Here is a 20,954-nt window from a genome sequence, read left to right as displayed (position 1 = left end):
ACATATTGTCTTTCTATTCATCTATCTGATGTTTTCTCACTGACTATTGATTCTAATTACCTGTAGCCTAAGCTTGCATTGCCATTAGGCTGCTTCTAGGGACGTGTAGAAGACTTTAGTACTCTCAATACTTTATCTTCAACTTGTATATCTTCTCCCTGGATCTCATTACTTCTTGAATCCTTTAATTATTTTCCAAATAAAACAACATTATGGTTAATGGCGATACCTTACAGGCTATAGTGAATGATAACTTATCTTCTTATTCAAAATGACCTGCTGTATTTTCGTTGTAGCCCTTATTACATTCAGTTACAAGGTATTTTCCAAAATAGCCTGTTGCGAGTTCTTCTAAATAATGTCTTTAGTAAAATTCTCGTCAGCTGCTCTCACTTGCCCTTCTGCGTGGATGAACACTCGTCAGATAAGCTACTTGAAACTGACACCTTCTCGTTCGCTCTGTGTATGCTACTCAAAGCATGTCCCTGGTTGTTATTTATATATTTTTTGAAGATGCCGATAACTGTGGAAGTTTAAATCTGCTCATCTAACAAACGCTGAGTAAAACAACATATACTCCTCATAGAATCTTGTTCGTACAACGAGCAATGTAGAAAACTGAAAAAAGAGCGTTGGAAGTCCACAAAATGGCTGCGACGACCGCGCAACGTCAGAGTTCTTTCTTCTAATGTCCGCGCTCACTCGGAGATAAATACTATACGCGCCGGGAAAAATTCATACGGAGAACCACTATAAACTGTTCGTTCTTTGTTTTTAGAATTGTTAAGTAAATTAGTAACTCGACGGTAGCGATCCGCACGCCTTAATATAATACAATTATTTACATCAAAGATTTACATCAAAGAATAAAATCGCTAATGTCTTTTGGTGTATTTCCTTAAGGAACTTGTTTACTCTTCAAAATAAATATACGAAACTCAAAATTATATAATACATTCAAAAACAGATTTCTCCTAAAACTTCAATTGAGCTCAGTTCAACAGTCCATACTTTGAATATTTCACAATAAGGAATTCACTTAGCTCAGTCTTTGAAAGATGTGCCAAGAACTCTGCAACTTCAGCTTCCAGCTTTACGCTGGAAATTCTTCCACTTTAATTTTCTGCTTCCTTGTTCTTGAATCTAAACTTCCAACTAGAGATACTCTCTTAATTATACTTTTACTGTATTTTTCACAGAGCTAAGGAAAACATGGCCTATTCTAAAGAATACTTTAATGAAAGGGAGTTTAGAACTAATTAGAACATTCCAAATGACAACACAATGCTGCTTGCTGTGAACTAAACCAATCATTGCTGGCTAGGTGTTCCACCATCTTGACTTGGGAGCTTTTCCTCTGTCTATAATGAAAGCGAGTTAAAGAAAATTGAGTAAGGCTAGAAAAGAAAATGAAATCTTTGAATTCTCTACTCGGGGCTTGTACAATACTTAACTAACCCCTTTATCTAACTTTCCTAAAATTATATTTAACACAGCCTATTCTCATTGAGCCTTTGCCAATGTGAGATACAAAATGTGAAAACCTGACACCAAGACAAGCTTTGAATTGAGCCATCTCCAGAGGTCCTAGAAGTTTCCAGAGATGCAGAAACCCAATACCAGGAGACCTGCTGCCCATTACCAATGCATCGTTGTGGAAAGGCCGAATCCGTCCAAATCTTTGCTGAACCCGTAAGGACACTCCAGAGATCTGAGCCAACTCGCCCAGACTCCCCTCATCAGAGTGTGGGACTGTAGGAAGCAAAGAAGACTGACTGGACGATCCGTGTCTTTTGTTGGTGCCGCAGAATGAACCAAGAAGTTGCTGAAAGTCCTGCCCCAGGACCTTCCTTGAGACTGCTGCTGAAAGAACCCATTCATTGACCTGCCTTCAGTCATCAGACCAAGGAATCCGGAAGTCGGGTCAAGGGCTGCAACATCACAAAGCATCCAGCACAAACATTTTCTTCTAACCCAAGGTACTGGGGGGAAAAAGGTATTGCTTACCTGATTCCAAGAAGTCGCTCCAGAGCGTTGGAGTGCACCTAGAGGTTTCAAGGGTCACCCCCACTTAACTCTAACTCAAGCCACTGCTTGTGTCCCTTCATTGAGTCCTTTTACAGGTCTCCCTTGTTAGTTAACTTGCTGCTTTTAGAACACTAGAGACTGGAAGAAATGCTCCTCAGGAACTCTACGTATTATGCTGCTTGTCAAGACTTTGAGCCCTCTCCGAACAGCCTTTAGCTAGGGTTGCGTTGTGGGAATTAAAACATTTACCGGGCGAAGAAACCCCCTCTAGAACCTTGAACCAGGCTAAGGCTAAACTAACCATTTTCCTCTCTTTAAGTGACTTTATTATATGTGTTTGCAGAGAAAATGTATTACTGTATTAACTGTTAAAAAACGCAGGTGCACCTAATAACTGACAATACGATAACATTGTCTTTTACCTTGCTAACGTTGCTACAAATGCAACCGCGAACTAACACAAAAGTGAAGGTGTCCTTTGAAGTGTAATCTCAAGTATTCCAAAGTGTTCTAGTGTAAACGTCTAAAGTATTTAAAGTGATTCTGGTGTATATAATAAATATATAATTTTATATAAATAATAAGTGTACGTTTCTTTGATGTGTATGTCTAGCTAAGGTTCAGTGTACTTACCTACAGCTCACATCTTCCTCTTAAGATAATCCCGACTGCTCTGCCACTCCACCAAGGTCCTGAGTTAGTACAGCCTGATACTAAGAGTTGGAGATCTAAAAACCACTGAGATAGCTTACTAAAGTTTTACTGCCTGTAGGACTTTAGGAAAACTCCAACACTGCTTACCATCAGATCGTTGGCATAGGCTGCCTACCCTGAGTGAGGCATCCGTAACTACTATTATCTCTGGCTATTGTTGCCAAAAAGGTTACCCTTTCAGTATGTTGTTCACGCAGGTCCGCCAGAGGAGATCCTGTGCGACTCTGCTCGGTACCTGGATCATATCCGACATCTTGCCCGAGAACTGGGACCACTGTGTCCCAAGGGCCCATTGTAGGGATCTCATTATCAGGCGAGCCTCTGGCACCAGGAAAATGCAGACTGCCATGAGACCAGGCAACCTAACAGAAAGTAATAAAAAATAAAATAAAATGGAAGGCCGGAGGACACTGGGCACTCTGGAATTTGGAGAACATTTGCAGAATGTGTTGAGCCCTCAACTAGGGTGGCAAGGCTTTTCCCAAGGATGCATCCACGACTGCTCTGATGGATTGGAGCCTTCGGGACGGTATCATGTGGGACTTCTTGAAAATGAGGTAGAAGCCCAGTCTGTGGAGAGAGTGGCAGGTTATGGTGAGAAGTTCCAGGGCCTGTTCAGGAGAACAAGCCCTAATCAGCCAATCGAGCTAGGGGTAGACACGAATCCCCCCCTCCCCTGAGACTCGTTGCCACCACCGCCATCAACTTGGTGAAAACTCTCAGGGCGGAGGTCAGCTCGAATGGCAGAACTTGAAACAGACAGTGAGAACCGCCAATGGCAAGCCTCAGGGACTTTATGTGCTTTTTGATGAATAGGCACATGAAAGTAAGCCTCTTGAATGTCCAATGACACCATCCAATCCTGAAGCTGGAGGGCCTGAAGGATCTGAGAACGGGTAACCAGCTTGAATTTGTCCTTCCTGAGGATCTTGTTCAAGCATTTTAAGACCAAGATGGGTCTCAATCCTCCATCCTTCTTGGGGATTAAGAAACAGGGAGAGTACCACCCCATGTTCCTTTGCATCAAAGGTACTGGTTCTTTAGCACATTTCTCTAGCAGGCTAAAAATGTCCTGTAAAAGGAATGGATCTGTAACTTTGAACGAGTGGCTCCCGAGTGAATGATCCTGAAGCCTTTTTAGAAAGGAGAGGCAATAACCCATGGCTACTGTTTCCAATGCCCACACATCTGAAGTAATACCCTGCCATTCTTGCAGATGCTGCAACAGTCTGCGTCCCACCGGGGTCTTGTGGTTTAAGGCCTCAGAGATGTTTTGAGTCAGCTGAAGCAGCAGCTGATGGTAAGGTAGCCGTTGCTTGGGCGGACTTGGCACCCCTCCCTCGTCCACCACGAGGCAATCTTCCTTGGCCCCTTTGAATAGCTAGTCCTCCCGTTCTTCCATCTGAGGAGCAGAAGCGACAGGACCTAAAACCACAAGATGATCCAATGGGTTGAGATGGCTGTGGCTGTCTTGATAGCGCCAAGGGATTTGGCTGCCACCTTAGAAGTCTGCAGCTTCTCTAGGCTTTCGTCAGCTTGCAGCCAAACAGCGGAGTGCCGTCAAAGGGCATGCTGAGGAGTCTAGACTGCACATCCGGTGCAAATACACTTTCTCAACCATGCAAACCTGTGCATCACCAGTGGTCGAAGTTGGCGGGAGCGGTGCTCCTCTAATTTTTTTAAATTATTGTTAGGCAGAAACCTGTGCAGTTCCCTTAGGGACCACTGCAAAAGGTCTTAAGACTACAAGTGTTGGCAGTAAACCCAATTGGTAGCAGTCTGTACCACCCAGATTTACCTGGTAGCTGTGGCTGAGCAGCCAGACTTCTCTCAAGAAGAGTTGGACAGTATATAGAGTATACAAGATAGGTACCAAAATACAGTAGCACAAGCAAACGCTGACCAGAGCTTTGGTATCAAGTATATAATTATTTATTTAAAGACACTTAGAAATACTCTAGCACTATTTTTGTAAGCAAGTTCAAAAACACAGTCACTATTAATATATATATACATCCCTTATTCCTTATTAGACAAGTCTTAGTTAACATCACTTATTTCCAGACAGGTGAGCGCTTAACTAAAGATGGCACTCCAATAAGTTAAGAAAAAGGGAGGGAAAAGGCAGAAATTAGAAACAGCACACAACACAATACTTTAGAAGCACTCAGCAAGGCAGGAAAGTCAAAGTCCACTTGTGAGCAAAAAGTTCAGAGGCCAGGCTCCCTCTTGGAGAGAGTAGAACACCAATGCATCCAAGATCACACAGTTTAAAAGGCTTGGAAAGTCTTGCAGAGAGTTAAAAAAGGAATCAGTTCAGCTCGGAAAAGTTCAGTTAGCCAGCCTAGGTCCAACCAAAGTGGTAAGTTGAGGATTTACGAGACACCCCACACAGACCGTTGCGAGGGAGGCAAGGCGGACCCAGTGCTTTGAAAGTGGAGAGAATCCTCCAGCGGGGGCAGTTGTTCCTGGCAGCGGGTGCAAGTCGCGGCGTCGTCCAGAGGAAGAGATGGTCTCGACGTGGAGGAAAGCTGAAGGTCGTTACACTGCCAGGGAAGAAACCAGCCACAGAGTTCTCCGGTTAAAAGGTACTACCCTTTTATTCGCGGTATTGGAAAAACATGGTGTCCCGGTTGCCGGGGTGCTTGGCACAGGCAAGGCGGCTACGAGATGACCTGTGAAGGTGAAAATACGGGCAAACTGGTTATCCCCACCAGTCAAAGGAAGAAGACTCTTCGGGATGAAGATCTCCTCTGTCGAAGGAAGAAGTGGCGAGTCAGTTCAGCAGGGCTCCACCAGTGGTGTCGTCGTTGCAGGTCGGCTCAGCTTCTCCCTCTTTGGATTCTTTGGTCCTGTGGCGACGTCTGAAGTCCCAGTCCCCAAAGCCCTCTTTTTATGCAGAAAACCCCCATTCATCAGTCCTAGCTGTCACTCAAACATGCTAAGTGGTGAGCCGGGCGGCTCACCACTGGGCCAATCACACAAGAGTGCGACTTGAGTTGCCGAGGCAACTCAGTCCAGGGTGCCTAAACCCCCTCCCACACCCCCTGTGGTACCCAGACAGAGTGGAACCACTTTTGGAGGCTTCTGTGGAGAAGCCCGCCAAAAAGTGGAACAAAGGGCTCGACTTGGTTGGAGTCACAGAAGCAAACACAAATGCCATTTTGGAACCGAGTTCTGGCAAAAAATACCAACCGGTGAATTAATATTAAATAAATAAACCGGCGGTATGTTTGAGGCTATGTTAAAAAGTAGTATCCACTGCCACCAGCCAAAACTCGCTCAGGGGGGGACTGGACAGTGCCCCCTCGAACAACAGACCCAGGGGCAATCAAATTGCCCCTACCAGTACGCCCACAATATAATGGTTTGTACTGGTTCTGTTCACAATTTAGGACTAGTAAAGCCAATGATGACTTTACATGCCCTGGGAGACAGTAGTCAGTCCCAGGGTACAGAGTCTATGTTTGGGGGTCAATATGACACCCCTGTGTTACAGCACGGAGGGTGCTGTCTAACACACATACCAAAAACACATGAAGCCCTATGGAGTAAAAGACCCCATAGCCCATAAAACACACAAAAAGTCAAAGGATATCTCAAATCATGTCTAAGAGTGGAAGAAAAAGTCTCACTCTTAGCAGGAGAAAAAAATAAACCCCAAAAAATCCAGCAAAGCTGCTGGGGGACTCACTAGGTTTGGGAAATTAGCCTTAACAGAGAATTCTCCCTAACAATTATGTTTTACTGTTCCTATACTTTCATTATTTATTTTTTTTTTTTAAACGTTCCGGAATGCTTTAGTTTTAAAATAAAAGTGTAGGAAGATGTTGAAACTTGCACTTTCAGTGCACTGCACTGAAGGTTCCCTTAAACAGCAGGCGCATGTGTTTGTGGGTTTGTATTGTCAGTAGGAGGGGGAATGGCAATGGTTTGTCAGTAGGAGGGGGAATGGTGATGTGGTTTGTGGGGAGTGGGGGCAGGCCAGTAGGGAACATAGCTCCACTGCTTCTTTTCATACACTTCGACCACTGTGCATCACGGTGCTTGCTGCATTGGCTCTACGGATGCTGTCAGCAGAGTCTAGTCCTGATTAAAGAGACTCAAACATAGCCTCCTTTCCGTCTCTTACAATATTCCGGAAGTGGTCTCTTTCTTACCCTTAGGGAATATGCTCATCCGCCATGACTATACACTCCCACAGGATGAACGTAAATTTGGTTAAAGTGCAAGTGGCATTTGCAGACTTAAGAGCCATGCTCCCGGCAGAAAACACTTTCCTAGTCCAAGCATCAAAGCACTTTTCATCCATGTCTGGCGGAATGGTTGGGTACATCGCTTGTTTAGAAGTAGAAGTTGCCGCCTGAACCACCAGGCTCTCTGGTGTAGGATGCTTTGACAAATATTCAGGATCGGCACTGGATGGTCTGTATTCTTGGTGAGGTTTTTATTCACTGCTAGACTGGATTCGGGAGCCTCCCAGTTTGCCTTTGACTTTTTTTGTAGGGTAATATGAAAGGAAAGTACAGGATCCTTCTGACCCGTCAAGTCATCTTGTTCGAATGGGGGTGAGGGTTTCCACTATCCTAAAAAGTCTATTACCTTAATTATAAACTGCCTATAAGAGGCATCTGCATGATATGCCGGGTCCGGATTGCCAAATTTAAGTTCAGGTGACGTTTCAATGCCACTTGCAGTTTGAAGATTTTCATACAAGTCCTTTTACCTGGACTCTTCCACGATAAAGGCCTCTGGAACGTTAGGTGTACCAAATTGTAAACCAAAAGGAGTAGTATTGGATCTGAAGGCTCGTGTTCTTTATAAATAGAAGACAAAGATTTGACAACATTTTTTCTAGGTAAAGGTTTGTATGAGGGTAATGAAGACTCCATGGTAAAAGACACAGATGACATCAAAGGTTTTGGCACCAGTGGCCTTGATGGTTTTGACACCGGTGACGTCAAGGGTTTTGACGCAAATGGTGTCGATATCCTTGACTTTGGCATCGAGGAAGCCGTCGAGAGGCTCGAACACCGACTCCAAGAGTCTTCGATTACTTTTTTGTCGAGTTCTCAACGGTTTTCATGGGGTTTCTGGCTTACATCCCGAGCCCGAGGGATTTTGACTTAGCCCTTTCCTTGTCAGCTTAAACAGGGGTGACAGGAGCATGGCTTTTATCCTTCTCTTTCCAGGGGCTGTAGCCTCCTTCTCGAAGATTTTTTACATTTCCTGTCTGAAGGACTCTCACTCAGCAGGCATTGAAGATTCGTTTGGATATGTAATACTTCTTTCATGAGATGAGTCGGATGAAGAGGTGGAAGGTGATCTAGGTTGCCTTTTCTTCATCTTCTTCGACGAAGATGAAGAGTGGTGAGATCCACTCCTGGAACAAGGGCGCTTTTGGGATTTTTTCCTTCGAGGAAAGTCGCCCGTCGACTCGGACAAGCGTTTTTTCGACTGAGTCGTCGATGGGGATTTAGTAGGGGCCTACTTGCAGCAAATGTCCCTTTTTGCTCTTTCAAAGCCTTACCAGTCATAGACTGGCAGGACCCACAGTCTGCCGTTCGATGCTACACACCCAGGCACCACACACTCTCGATGAGGAACCGTGAGAGACATCGTAGCCCTGCAATTGTGGCATTTTTTTAACCCAGTCTTTGGGATTGATGGTGTCGAAGATGAGGCCATCGTTATTTGAAAGTGTTGCAGTGTTCACTGGAACCGAAGCACACCGTAATTTCTTGAAGGGCCAGCTATCGCAGAAAAACAGAACTGAAGCCAATGGGGGCTGCACGTGCTATATGTACCAGTGATGACATCGACCTGAAGACTGAGGCCCTCGAGGGACAAAGTTGACCGCATCGACGCATGATGCCATCTACTGAAAATGTTTTCCGAAGCACCTAAACTGGAGAGGATATCTAAAGATGAGGAATACATGGGAGGACACAATCCATTCGAATGAAGGCTACTTTAGTCTGGTCATCAGGGAAGGGCCCAGGCCTGCAGATTGAGTGGAGTCAGCAATGGTTAATAAACACTGCATTCTTTTGGCGTGGGGGGGGGGGGCACCTGTGAAGTGTTTTAGGGGCGCCAAGGGCACCAACATGGGTGAGGCTACCTGTATGGGTTTTGTTGGGGGCCCTGGGTGTACTGGATTCCCGGTCAAGCAGGCTTTTCCTGCTTGTGTTTGGGTGAGGCATATAGCCAGTTCCTCCATCCTATCCCCATTGACTACAGGCTCCCTTCTTAAGGCGCTCGTCTTGGAACCTGCTCCATGTACCTCTGCCTGTAGTTCTCCCAAAATCCTAGCTACTTGATCCACCTCTGAGGTTTCCATGGCATTCAGTCAAGACTATAGACGTGGTCTTTGCGGTCTGTAACACTTACCTTGTGTCTTGCAGGGACGCCTGGTTTTCCTCGTCAATTGTCCCACACTGTCTTTCTATCCAACCACATAAGGCGCTACTTAAAGGCTGTCAGATGGGTTTACAACGAAAGGAGGGAATTGTTGGTGAAGAGGATTGTACTGGGGTGGCTTTTCATAAGCGGGTTCCTGTGAAGGGAAAAGGGTATTACTACAGGATCTAACCCCCCCCCCCCACACCTCCCAGTCCCTAAGACAACACAAACTCTTAATCAGTTGCTTCCCTGGCTCGAGTCTAGTCCAGCTGCGACCAGCGAGGTAACTTCACCATGAGCTTGGGTTTCTAAATGAGTTTTGCTGTATTTTCTTGATGATTTGACGCGCTGAATAATTATCAATGTCCTAATTAGTCTCTTGTTCACTGCGCGTTCAACTGTGTGCCTTTGGAATTGCTGCCGTGCATGTAAAAACTAGCTTGACTAGCTTTAGAGAGTCCTTATGTCTTCAGGAACCCTGCAAGCTTTGTTAGTTTCCTTTCGTAATGTTTCTCCGTTTCTTCCCAACATCGAGGACTGGCGGTAAAAAACAGGCTCCTCCTGCCTGCTCGGAACAGAATACTTAATAGGTAAGTGTTTGGTACTTCACAAATGTTACTGACTTAAGGCACGACTTGCCAGTCATTTTCTAGTGCTCGTATTGTGATATTTGTTTCTTTGCTTTTCCTACAGACACAGATTCAGAGTACTGCCGTTGACGGGGAAAGAGCCCATGACAACAGTGCGGGAGCGGAAGAGCCGACGTGTTGGTGAGCGTTAAGCGCATAAAGCACTCTGACAGTGTGCCGATGGTTGAAAAATATCCAAGCACTGGCATGGGCCCAGGGTGTGGTTTATATAGCCCTGGGCCCATGCTGGGGTGCACAGAGCATCAATAGGTCCATGCAGGTGAAGTCCATTGTGGCGGCCATCTTGGTTGTATGGATCTGTTCTCCATGATAGCCATTTTACAGTGTGCTTTAATAGATAGCCAGGCATGCATTAATGTTGTCCAATCTCTACATACCCCTGGTATAGTCGGGATTGCCAGGTTTCTCTTGGCCATAATCATGGCAGCCAGGCACAAGTTGTAGAAAAGTCAAGGGTTCCTGTGGAAATCTTCTGTACAAGTTAAGTAACCTTTCTTGTTGGCAAAAGGTTCACAGACTTTGGAGTAGCCTCCCTGCATGCGTTCCAGTGTTGGGCCTGGGCAAGCGTAGGTGGGCGAACTCCCAACTACACAAATTACCTTGCTAGCCACACAGGAGTGACAGATGACTCTAGGTAAGTATTACCTCGAGTCCCACAGTACATTAGGAGCGATGAAGACTAAGCTGGAGGCCTTCACGCTGTAGACCCAGTCTCCTGTTCCTTGAACGTGGTGATGAAATGAGGGACTCTGGATGGGTTTCACAGCAGCAATCGAGAGGGGAGACTCCCAGCTAAGGATTCCTCGTGCTCCAACGTGGACCTGCGGTTTTGGCACCTTTTCAGAGATACCAGTAAAGAACGGTTCACGTCTGATCGATTTGTGTCGCTTGCTTGGTTCTGCACTATGTTGAGGGGACTTTTAGTCGTCGAATCCTGCTTCTGGGGGTTCCGGAGGAGTCCACCAAAGTTTCAGAAGAGTTTGTTCACGGGAAGACTTTGCACTGCACGATGGACGCAGGTCCCAGAGTATTGGCGGTTTGCAGCATAGGAAGGTCGCAGCATGTAGTGGCTCAAATTGTAAGTCGTCTTAGGGGTGATTATGCCCACCATATTTTTGTACTTAACTGTCTAACTTGAATTATTGGTGTTGTGTGTGGCTTCATTGTAGTCGTACACCACATGTACAGCCCCCCTGATACTTTGCCTTGCCTCTGTGCTAACTGACTTTGATTGGGTTTGGTTAATCCGCGGCGTCTGAAGGCTATCAGATATCTAAATCTGTACGAGGATACTGATATTGCTGCAGTATTTTTATGAGCGTGTTTTATGGAAGGACATCAAGTTACACTGATTATAGCATGGGTACGATTTTTTTTTACTGAATTGTAAGAATTTTTTTGTATAATTTGAATTGACATTTTATATTATCGTTTCGTTAACAAATAATTTTTGGATGTATTATTGTAGTTTTGTGAAAGGTTTACATATTTCATTAAAGCAAAATAAAATGAAATAAAAAAGAAAGGTCTTGAGTGCACATAAGGCTACAGTCATTGTGCATTGTGGCTTGGTGTAGACAAAATATAAAGAGGATTAACAATAGTCAAATTAAGCTGGAGTTTGAATTTAGACACTTTTCTTCCGCTAAACAATTAATAGTTCTACACTAAATCCAACAAGAGGTTCCACCTCTTTCCGGGTGGTCGAATGACCAGGACTGCAACATGTACATTTCTCAAACTTCTAATCTTACATCAACTATGAATGTGCAAGCATTGTCGATACTGTATTCGCCAAATTGCGGAAGGGTAGTTTGTTTGGTGCAAAGATTAAAAATGAAGAATACTGAAATAATGCTGCCCCTTGGGTGCTTGCTATTCTATCTGAATACCTTAGCAGTTTCCGAGTCTGTTAAATAAAGAATTCAGGTAAAAACATCCCTGTATCCTACGACTTGGCAGTTTTTTGTGACTTATTTCAGATCATAAAGTCTCCATACCTTTGATGGCTCTTCTAAAGTCTGATTAAAAAAGTGTTGAGGGGACATTTCAGTAAGTGGTCAGTGGAGTAGATAACTTACTTTTCAAAATAAAGGTTGCAGGACATTGGCCAAACAAGCACAGACTTTCCAATGACAGGATGTTTCTACGACTGGTAGGAACATACTACCATTCATCACCATAACACTGAGTGAGCCCAACAACCATCCAAATCGACAATTCAAAGTCTCAGTTAACTCTGAGAGAACTTACCAAGAACACCATACTCTGAGAGAGAACTGTTGCAAACAGTGTAAGGAGCCTGGTTCGGCCACAGGTGGTTCATGGGGATGCAGGTTCTCTTGTCCACGTTCTGGTCATGAAGCACATGGTGACGGTGACTTCACAGAAAAAGAGGAGAAAATCGGTAAAAAGATCTTACTTAAAATCTGCATAACAACTGCCACACGTCCCCGTACAGGTTAACTAGAGCCCATATTACTGTCAGTCTTACCTGAAGGTCCCCCTCTCAACATCTTGTCCACTTAACCGAATGTGGATGCCCTCCTTGAGGAGGGAACCAAATGCCATGTACTCAGCAAGCGCCCAGTCTACCGTCCTGTTCTTAACCATCTCTCCTCTGGTTTTCAATATCCGACTCAGACCTGAGCACACATTGTGAAATAAAATGTCAACGTGTTACACAGGCCAGCCAATATTGTGTTTGTTTCTGTAGACTAATCACTTGTGTCAAACATGAAAAATAGGTCAGGAGCAAAGTCTTCCTTCCCCCAAAACAAACACTTCCTATATTGTATACCTCCGTGGATGGTAAAGTCTTCCACAGGGACAGAGCTACCCACATTTCCTATATGGGTAAGATCCTCCTCAGACAGTCCAGTGGATGGGCAGGTCATGCTCCTTGGTTGTCCATCTAGGGTGAAGAAACCTGAAAAAGATGTCATAATTAAACAACCACAACACTAAGACACCCAAAAGCAGAACCTGGAAATAAAAAATTAGGAAATGTGTTCTGTGAATTGAAAGCTCATCAAGAGGTATGAAGTTAGATTAATGGGGATCACAAGTGTACATGTGAAAACATACTCAAACACAGATATTGTTCACATTTTTGGAGAAAAAACAAGCCTAGTTTTAGGCATAACTTTAGGTATAAACCCATTTTTGTGCTGGCCTTATATTTTAGTTCTGAGCAACTATTAAGCACTATCACACCCATACAACTATGATGTATGGCAACACAATGGGCCTCATTATGACCCTGGCGCTAATGGGTTAACGGCGCCGTAAAAGGCTTCGGCGCCGTTAACCCATTAGCGCCTGATTACGAGGTCCCTTTGCGGGACCCGACCTTAACGGCTGGTCTACACCAGCCGTTAAAGTAGGGACCCGCAAAGGGACCTTGGTGCTAAGTACGGTACCGCAATTTGCAGTAGCGTACTTAGTGACTTCCCCATTCCCATTGAGCCCTATGGGGCAAAAATGGGAATGGGGAAGGGCCATGGAGGAAGGGGGAATTACCGCCCCGCCAACCTTGTAATGGGGTGGTAATTCCCCCTTTCTCTATGGCTGAGTCGGTAAGTTACCGGCATGGACCATGGTGCTATTGGCACCGTGGTTTCCCGCCTGGGTCGTAATGAGGCCCAATATTTAATTTTAAGAGTGTTTTGGACTGATGCAAAATGTCCTCATTTTTGGCAAATTGCCTTCTTAAAGTAGGTTTTAGAGGGCACAGAACTGCTCATTGAAGATATTGCTGACTTGGTCAGTAGCGCTGCCACATGGACTAGGGAGGTTATACCTTTTGATAAAAACTTTACTTGGCAGTGTTAGAAATAATTATATATGTTAATGAATAGCTGCACCTGTTTGAGAAAATCCCCCAATGCATTTAAATGTAAACGTATGAAAGCTTTGTGTTTACCATACGAGAAGAACAAGTTACTTTCTTACCTGGTAACGTTCTTTCGACGGGATGTTCCTCCGACGTATTCCTTATCTTTGATATACGTTTCCAGCTTGCTGGCCTCGGAATTTTTTTCTCTGTAGAGGGCGCTGCGCGTCGACGTCCGCCGAGTCGATGTCCCTCGACGGCCACCGTATCGACACCGACGTCACCATGCCCATAAATAGACACGCGCTGCGTCCGTTGCTCAGTTCCGTTTTGTAGTATAAGAAAGACATGCCTGAACTGGTTAGAAACCTTGAAGGAGTGAAAGCTGCAACCACAAGGGAAGTTATCACTGCGGGGATGGATGGGAGGGGCGATGAGGAATACGTCGGAGGAACATCCCGTCGAACGAACGTTACCAGGTAAGAAAGTAACTTGTTCTTCGAAGGGATTGTGTCCTCCGACGTATTCCTTATCTTTGATAGACTCCCATAGCAGTGGTATGTAATTGGAGGAGGGAGTGATAGTGTTATATATCCCCTTATGGATGGACGGAGGGGAATACGACAAATCTGGTCTCTTGAGCAGTGGAGGAATCCAGATTGTAAAATTTTGTGAATGTATTTGGGAACGACCATGTGGCAGCCGCACATATGTCCCGGACCGGTACCCCTCTCTGGAGAGCCGAAGAAGCTCCGATACCCCTGGTTGAATGAGCCCTGAGGTTTTGGGGTGGCTCTTTCCCTGCTAGTCTATAACATTCCAGGGTGGCCAAGATAATCCACCTGGAGATGGTTTGTTTTGTTATGGGTAGTCCCAATTTGTGACCTGAGCATCCTACAAACAGCTGGTCTGCTTGCCCGATTCTAGCCATTCTGCTGATGTAAAAGCTGAGAGCTCGCCTAGGGTCCAGCCTGTGTAACCTTTCCTCCTCTTTCCCCGGATGGGGAGGAGGGTAGAATGAAGGCAAGGTAATTTTCTGAGTAATATGGAATTCAGAAGCCACCTTTAGGAGAAAATTAGGCTTCACCTGGTGGACAACCTTGTCCTTGTGGAAGATTGTATGTGGGGGTTTACAGGAGAGAGCCTGTAGCTCACTCACCCTCCTAGCCGATGTTAGTGCTACAAGTAGGACAGTTTAAAGTGTGAGAAATCTTAATGCGCAAGAGTGAAGTGGCTCGAATGGAGTGCCCATTAAGAAGTTTAAGACTAAATTTAAGTCCCATAATGGAACCTGGAATGGTTTTGGAGGGTAAACATTAGTCAGACCCTTGAGAAATTGTACCACTAGAGGAGTTTTGAAATACGATGGTTCCTCCGCAGTGCGCTTGAAGATAGAAAGCGCTGCGAGATAGCCTTTTACAGTGCCAACTTGAAGGCCTGTGTTTGCCAAGTAGAGTAGAAACGATAGTACCGTTGGTGTATCGCATGAAAAAGGGTCGATATTCTCTTCCCTACACCAGCTGCAAAACTTGTTCCAACGGCAGCGGTATAAAGACTTGGTTGCTGGTCTTCTGGCCGAAAGCAACACCTCCATGACGTCATCAGGGAGATCCCAATCCTTGTACCTCAACCTTTCAGAAGCCAAGCGTGAAGGTTGAGGGTTCTGATGTCTGGATGGAGAACCTGACCTCCCTTCTGCGAGAGAAGATTCTCTTTGAGTGGAAGACGGACTGGAGGACAGATGGACATATCTAGAAGGTCCGGGTACCACGTTCTCCTGGCCCAGTCCGGGGCAATTAGGATCATGGTTTTCCGGAATCTTCTCAACCTCCTGATCATTTGAGGAATAACAGGGACTGGTGGAAACGCGTAGAGGAGTGGAAACTCCCAGTCCACTATGAACGCCTCTCCCTGAGCTCCTCTCTGTGGAAATTCCCTTGAATAGAACAGATCGCACTTCCTGTTGGTGCTTGTGGCGAACAGATCCACCCGAGGGGTTCCCCAAAGGGCGAAGATCTCTTGAAGGACTTCCTGAGCTAGCTCCCATTCGTGGGAGACTGTGCTCTGCCTGCTCAGAGCATCTGCTGTCAAATTCTTCTCTCCGGCTAGATGGACTGCCGATAGAGAGATTCCTTCCCGAATTGCTCAAAACCAGAGCTGCATTGCCTCTCTGCACAGTGGTAGTGATCCTACGCCTCCTCTTTTGTTGAGGTAGTGCATGGCCACCGTGTTGTCCGTCATTATCAGGACATTTCTCCCCTTTACTGATGGCAGGAAAGCTTTCAGCGCTAGTCTGATCGCTCTCAGCTCTAATAGGTTGATATGTAGTCTGGACTCCGATGGAGACCAACGACTGCTGATGGTCAAGTCGTTGGCATGGGCTCCCCACCCTGTGAGCGAGGTGTCGCTGACTACTGTTATCTCTGGCCATGGTTGCCAAAACAGTTCTCCTTTCAAGATGTTCTCTGAATAGGCCCACCACTGAAGGTCGTGGGCTACCTTGACCGGAATCCGGAGGAGGTCTGACATTCTCCCTGAGAATTGTGACCACTGACTTCTCAGTGCCCACTGAAGAGATCTCATTCTCAGGCGCCTCTGGCACAAGGAAGATGCAGGATGCCATGAGGCCTAACAACCTCAAAAAGATGAAGGCTGGGAGACGTTGGGCATTTTGAAACTTGGTGACCATCTGTAGAATATCTTGAGCCCTCACCTCTGGTGGCGAGGCTTTTCCCAGGGAAGTGTCCAGGACCGCTCCAATGAACTGGAGTCTCTGAGATGGTATCATCTGTGACTTCTTTAAATTGAGGGAGAAGCCCAGTCTGTGAAGGAAGAGGCAGACATAATCTAGCTGGGTCCGGCCTGTTCCGAAGATACGGCCCTGATCAGCCAATCGTCCAGGTAGGGATAGACGTGGATCCCTTCCCTCCTTAGACTCGCCGCCACTACCGACATCAGCTTGGTGAAGACCCTCGGGGCGGAGGTCAGCCCAAATGGCAGAACTCGAAATTGATAATGAGAGTTGCCAATTGCGAACCTCAGGTATTTCCTGTGCTTGAGTTGGATTGGCACATGGAAATAAGCATCCTGAAGGTCCAGAGATACCAGCCAGTCCTGGAGCTGGAGGGCCTGAAGGATCTGAGAGAGAGTTACCATCTTGAACTTGTCCTTCCTGAGGAACTTGCTCAATTCTCTTAAGTCCAGGATGGGTCTCAGTCCTCCGTCCTTCTTTGGTATGAGAAAGTAGGGGGAGTACCAGCCCTTGTTCCTGTCCGCTACAGGTACCGGTTCTATGGCACCTTTCTCTAGCAGGTCCATAATTTCCTGCAAGAGGAGCGGATCTGGAACTTTTCGGGAGCTGTTCCCCGGTGGATGACTCCGAGGGACGTGTAGAAAGGGTAGGCAGTAACCTTGGGCAACTATCTCCAAATCCCAAGCATCTGACGTCATAGCCTGCCATTCCGTCAGATGGTGAGTTAACCTCCCCCCTACAGGTGTCTTGTGTGCAAAGACCTCAGAGTGGTTTGGGGGCGGCTGATGCAGATGCCGAGGGTAAAGAGGCACCTGCTGCTGCTGTGGTCTTAGTACCTTTGACCCGTCCACCTCGGGTGGATCTTCTTTGGCCTCTTTGAGCCGGCTGTCCTCTGCCTTTTCCGAATGCGGAATAATAGCGAAAGGACTTTCCTCTCCCAGAGGTTCCTGAGGGGCGAAAAGGAGTTTGGCGGATAGCAGCTCCTAAGGATTTTGCTGCTGCTTTAGAAGTCTAACTTTTCCAGACTGTCATCAGCCTTTTTTCCGAATAACGAAGAGCCGTCAAAGGGCATATTCAAAAGTCTGGCCTGTACATCTGGAGCAAAGCCAGACTTTCGCAACCACGCATGCCTGCGGATTGTTGTACTAGCCGTCATGGCCCTGCTGATACTGTAAGCGGAATCGATGCCAGTTTGAAGAGACTCGCACATGGCATCTTTGCCATCTTGAATGATGTTAAGGAAGGCTTCCTTCTCCTCTTCATCGGGTATACAGTCAGCCGCTGATGAAGCACACTCCCATAATGTGTGACTGAACCTGGCGAGCGTACAGGTGGCGTTGATGGACTTCAACGCCATACTACAGGCAGAGAAGACTTTCTTTGCCATAGAATCGTACCTTTTGTCATCCCTGTCCAGTGGGACAGTAGGGTAAGCAGTCCTACTGCTGGATGAAGTTGCCGCTTGAACCACCAGGCTCTCTGGGGTCGGGTGTTTCGACAGGTATTCAGGGTCAGCAGCCGCTACCCTATACTTTGTCGACAGACTTTTATTGACTGCTGGGATGACTTCGGGAGTCTCCCAATTGGATGCAATTTTTCTTTGTAGGGCTGCATGGAAGGGGACCACCGGGTCCTCCTGTGGGCCTTTGTCCAATATATGCGTTAGATCATCCTGTTGGAAAACAGGTGAAGGCGCAGATCAACCCATAAACTCAATTATTCTTGCCATCAGGGTTCTATATGGTGTTTCGGCATGTTCCCCTGGGTCTGGCTTTACAAATTCCACTTCTGGGGAAGTGTCAAGTCCACTGGCCGCATGACGTGAGTCCTGTAGTTCCTTCAGCCTCCTTTCTTCAGAGGTGAAATCCTCTACAGCAGGCAGTGAGGATCTCTTTAAACCAAAAGTTTCTTGGTCAGAGTCTTCTCTTTCTTCATAAATTGAAGAAAGACCAGGGTATTCTGATCTCTAAAATGGAGTAAAGCCATCTCTAGGGCTGAAGGAGCCAAACTCGTTGTTATTCGACATTTTCTCGTCCAAGTCGTCGACGCCGATGTAACCGGCCTCGAAGGCGCCGAAAATGGCGTCGAAAATACTGGAAGGGGCCTCGAAGAATTCGAGAGGATCGGGATCCTACTCTAGGGCATCGACGACGGTCTCGGCGTCATGCCGGAGGCCCTTGAAATCACCGTTGGCTGTGGAGCCTTGGTCCTCTCTTTCATCGGCGTCGAGTCGATCGACTGATGCGTCGAGGAACCCTTCGACAACAGAGTCGATGGTGCCAACCTGTGCTTCGAGGGTATCCTCGACGACGAAGGAACCCTCGACGACGGCGTCGAAGACGGTGGCTTCTTACCCGATGGCTCATGGCGCTCTCGGGTGGAATGTTTCGCAGCGTTTTGATTTTTTGGGGTTTTCACCCGGGGTATTCACCCTCAGCTGTCTTCGAGGGGGTCGAGGCCGCGTTCTCGAAGACGCTTAACATTTTCTTTCTGAATTCCTCCCACTCAGTTTGAGAACTGTGTTTGGTGGAACAGGAAACTCTTTCTGGGGACACCGAAGACGAGGAATGGGACCTTCGACGTCTCTTTTTTGAGTGTCTAGATCTCAACGAATGGTGGGAGCTGCTTCGAGATCTAGAATGGGAGTGTTTGACGGCGAGGAGACAAATGCTTCGACTCGGCCGACGAAACCTTCGAGGTGGTTTTGGCTGACTTACCTCTCTCGAGCTTCCCCTTTCGCTCCTTTAGGGCTTTCGCCGTCATGGACATGCAGTCCTCACACTCCGAACAATGGGGCTAGGACCCCAAGCACCATAAACAGACCCTGTGTGGATCCGTTATTGACATTTTTTACCGCAGTCGCGACATTTCTTGAAGCCGGATCGCGGCGTCGTCGGTTCTGATGAAGAAGCCATCGAGAACGATAAGGAATATTGGTCGAAATAGATCTAGATAAACCTGACTGAACTGAGCAACGACGTTCCGAGGCCCCATGAAGCGCGGAAAAACAGAACTGAGCAACGGACGCAGCGCTTGTCTATTTATGGGCATGGTGACGTTGGCGCCGGTACGGTGGCCGTCGAGGGACATCGACTAGGCGGACGTCGACGCGCAGTGCCCTCTATAGAGAAAAAATTTCCGAGGCCAGCAAGTTGGAAACGTATATCAAAGATAAGGAATACGTCGGAGGACATAATCCCTTCGAAATATACATTTTTTTAAATTAGCATACAGCTTTTCATTCTTCCTTTGTTGTTCGGATTGCTGGAGTTTGGGGACTACTACCTAGCCACCTCTAGCAGATCTTCACTAAATCGATTTTAAGCATTAAATGTTTGCTTCTCAAATAACTCCAATCCAACAGGAGGACGTAATGTCCAATTTGTAAATCGCTTAATACACAGTCTGTTGTATTGGAATATTGGGATGGATAAATCCAGTTTGGATTGCATTTCTGATGCCTGACCCAGACTGCCCCTGAGAGAATTAAGCAGAGCCTGAAGTACTTTAATTTGTACTTATCCACTGACTAATCACTAAAGCTAGCAAAAAAGCACAGGTAAATAAGTTAAACTGGCTGAAACCTGAAGGCAAAGCATTGTAATGTTGGGATTCCTTCCAAGATGCAAGATCTTCTGAGGAGCGCACTACAGCAAAACATGGTCTCTTGGTTTACTTTGAATTGACAGGATATGTGGCTTTAGCTCTTTGGGATACTGGTTAGCCCTTAAGGCTAGCAGTGCAGGAGGACCTGGCCCCTCATTTAAGTAAATTATCTAGCATTACAACCACTCTTAAGTAGAATAGTTTAAGGGAGCCAAAGTTCCCCTTTCTTAGGGCTGTACGTAGCATTTTTACTCCTACTTAGCAAAGCCCAGCGAAGATGGTGGCGGTACCTTAATGCTGGGTACACTCCTCTGCTCCTTTCCTTTATTACATGGCAGTCACAGTCATTAACATTGCTGGCTATGTTGGTTGAATTTAGTCAGTGTTTCACTGCCCTTTTAGTTGTCTAGGATGGGATATGTGGCCATATACAGGCATACTATTTGTAGGAACTCACCAGAGCTTGGAAATATGCCTGGGTGTGCAAGGAATGGGCTTTTGCTGGTTAAGGGGCTGCAGACTGCCTCAATTCACACCAAGATAACTTTGTGCAAGGTCACAACTGTACCAAAGCTGGCGGTCCATGATTGGACTACTGCTCAGAGTTTGAACGTTGCAGGTTGTTGTCCACCCAGCCAAAGACTTTGTATATTAGTAGAGTATCTGAAGTCATTCATTCATAGACCAATGGACTGAACCATTTGAAACATGAGGAGCAAGGAAGTCTGGAAAACTGCTGCATTTTCCTCAAAAGGGGAGACCTTCCACTGTGCCTTCTTCTGTTGAACTGGGGCCTAAGTAGTTCAGAGCTCTGCATTGCCAAGGCCATTCTTCTGGAGCTCTGTATGCCGGTAGCTAGCATCAACAATCCCAAGATGGGACTTCTCCTTTTACCAGGCTTTCACGTAGCTGGGTGCTGAAAAACTGGCAGAGCCCTTCATCGAAGACCATGGACATAACTGCTCTC

General features: G+C 46.3%; 1 protein-coding gene across 3 annotated transcripts in view; it reads right to left on the bottom strand.

Annotated features, from left to right (window-relative positions):
• OGDH (oxoglutarate dehydrogenase) overlaps positions 1–20,954 on the bottom strand; it is a 1,050,082-nt gene that overhangs the window by 114,398 nt on the left and 914,730 nt on the right. For all 3 annotated transcript variants that reach the window (XM_069618964.1, XM_069618966.1, XM_069618965.1), the window contains exons 14-16: positions 12,595–12,723; positions 12,289–12,439; positions 12,048–12,175 (exon numbers count right to left, since the gene is read on the bottom strand). In XM_069618964.1, coding sequence (XP_069475065.1) covers positions 12,048–12,175; positions 12,289–12,439; positions 12,595–12,723 — 408 coding nt within the window. The remainder of the gene's footprint in view (positions 1–12,047; positions 12,176–12,288; positions 12,440–12,594; positions 12,724–20,954) is intronic.

This window comes from Ambystoma mexicanum, chromosome 10, assembly GCF_040938575.1.
Source record: "Ambystoma mexicanum isolate Mex_15411 chromosome 10, UKY_AmexF1_1, whole genome shotgun sequence".
Taxonomy (NCBI): Eukaryota; Metazoa; Chordata; class Amphibia; order Caudata; family Ambystomatidae; genus Ambystoma; species Ambystoma mexicanum.
This window is presented reverse-complemented; position numbering and strand designations above follow the sequence as displayed.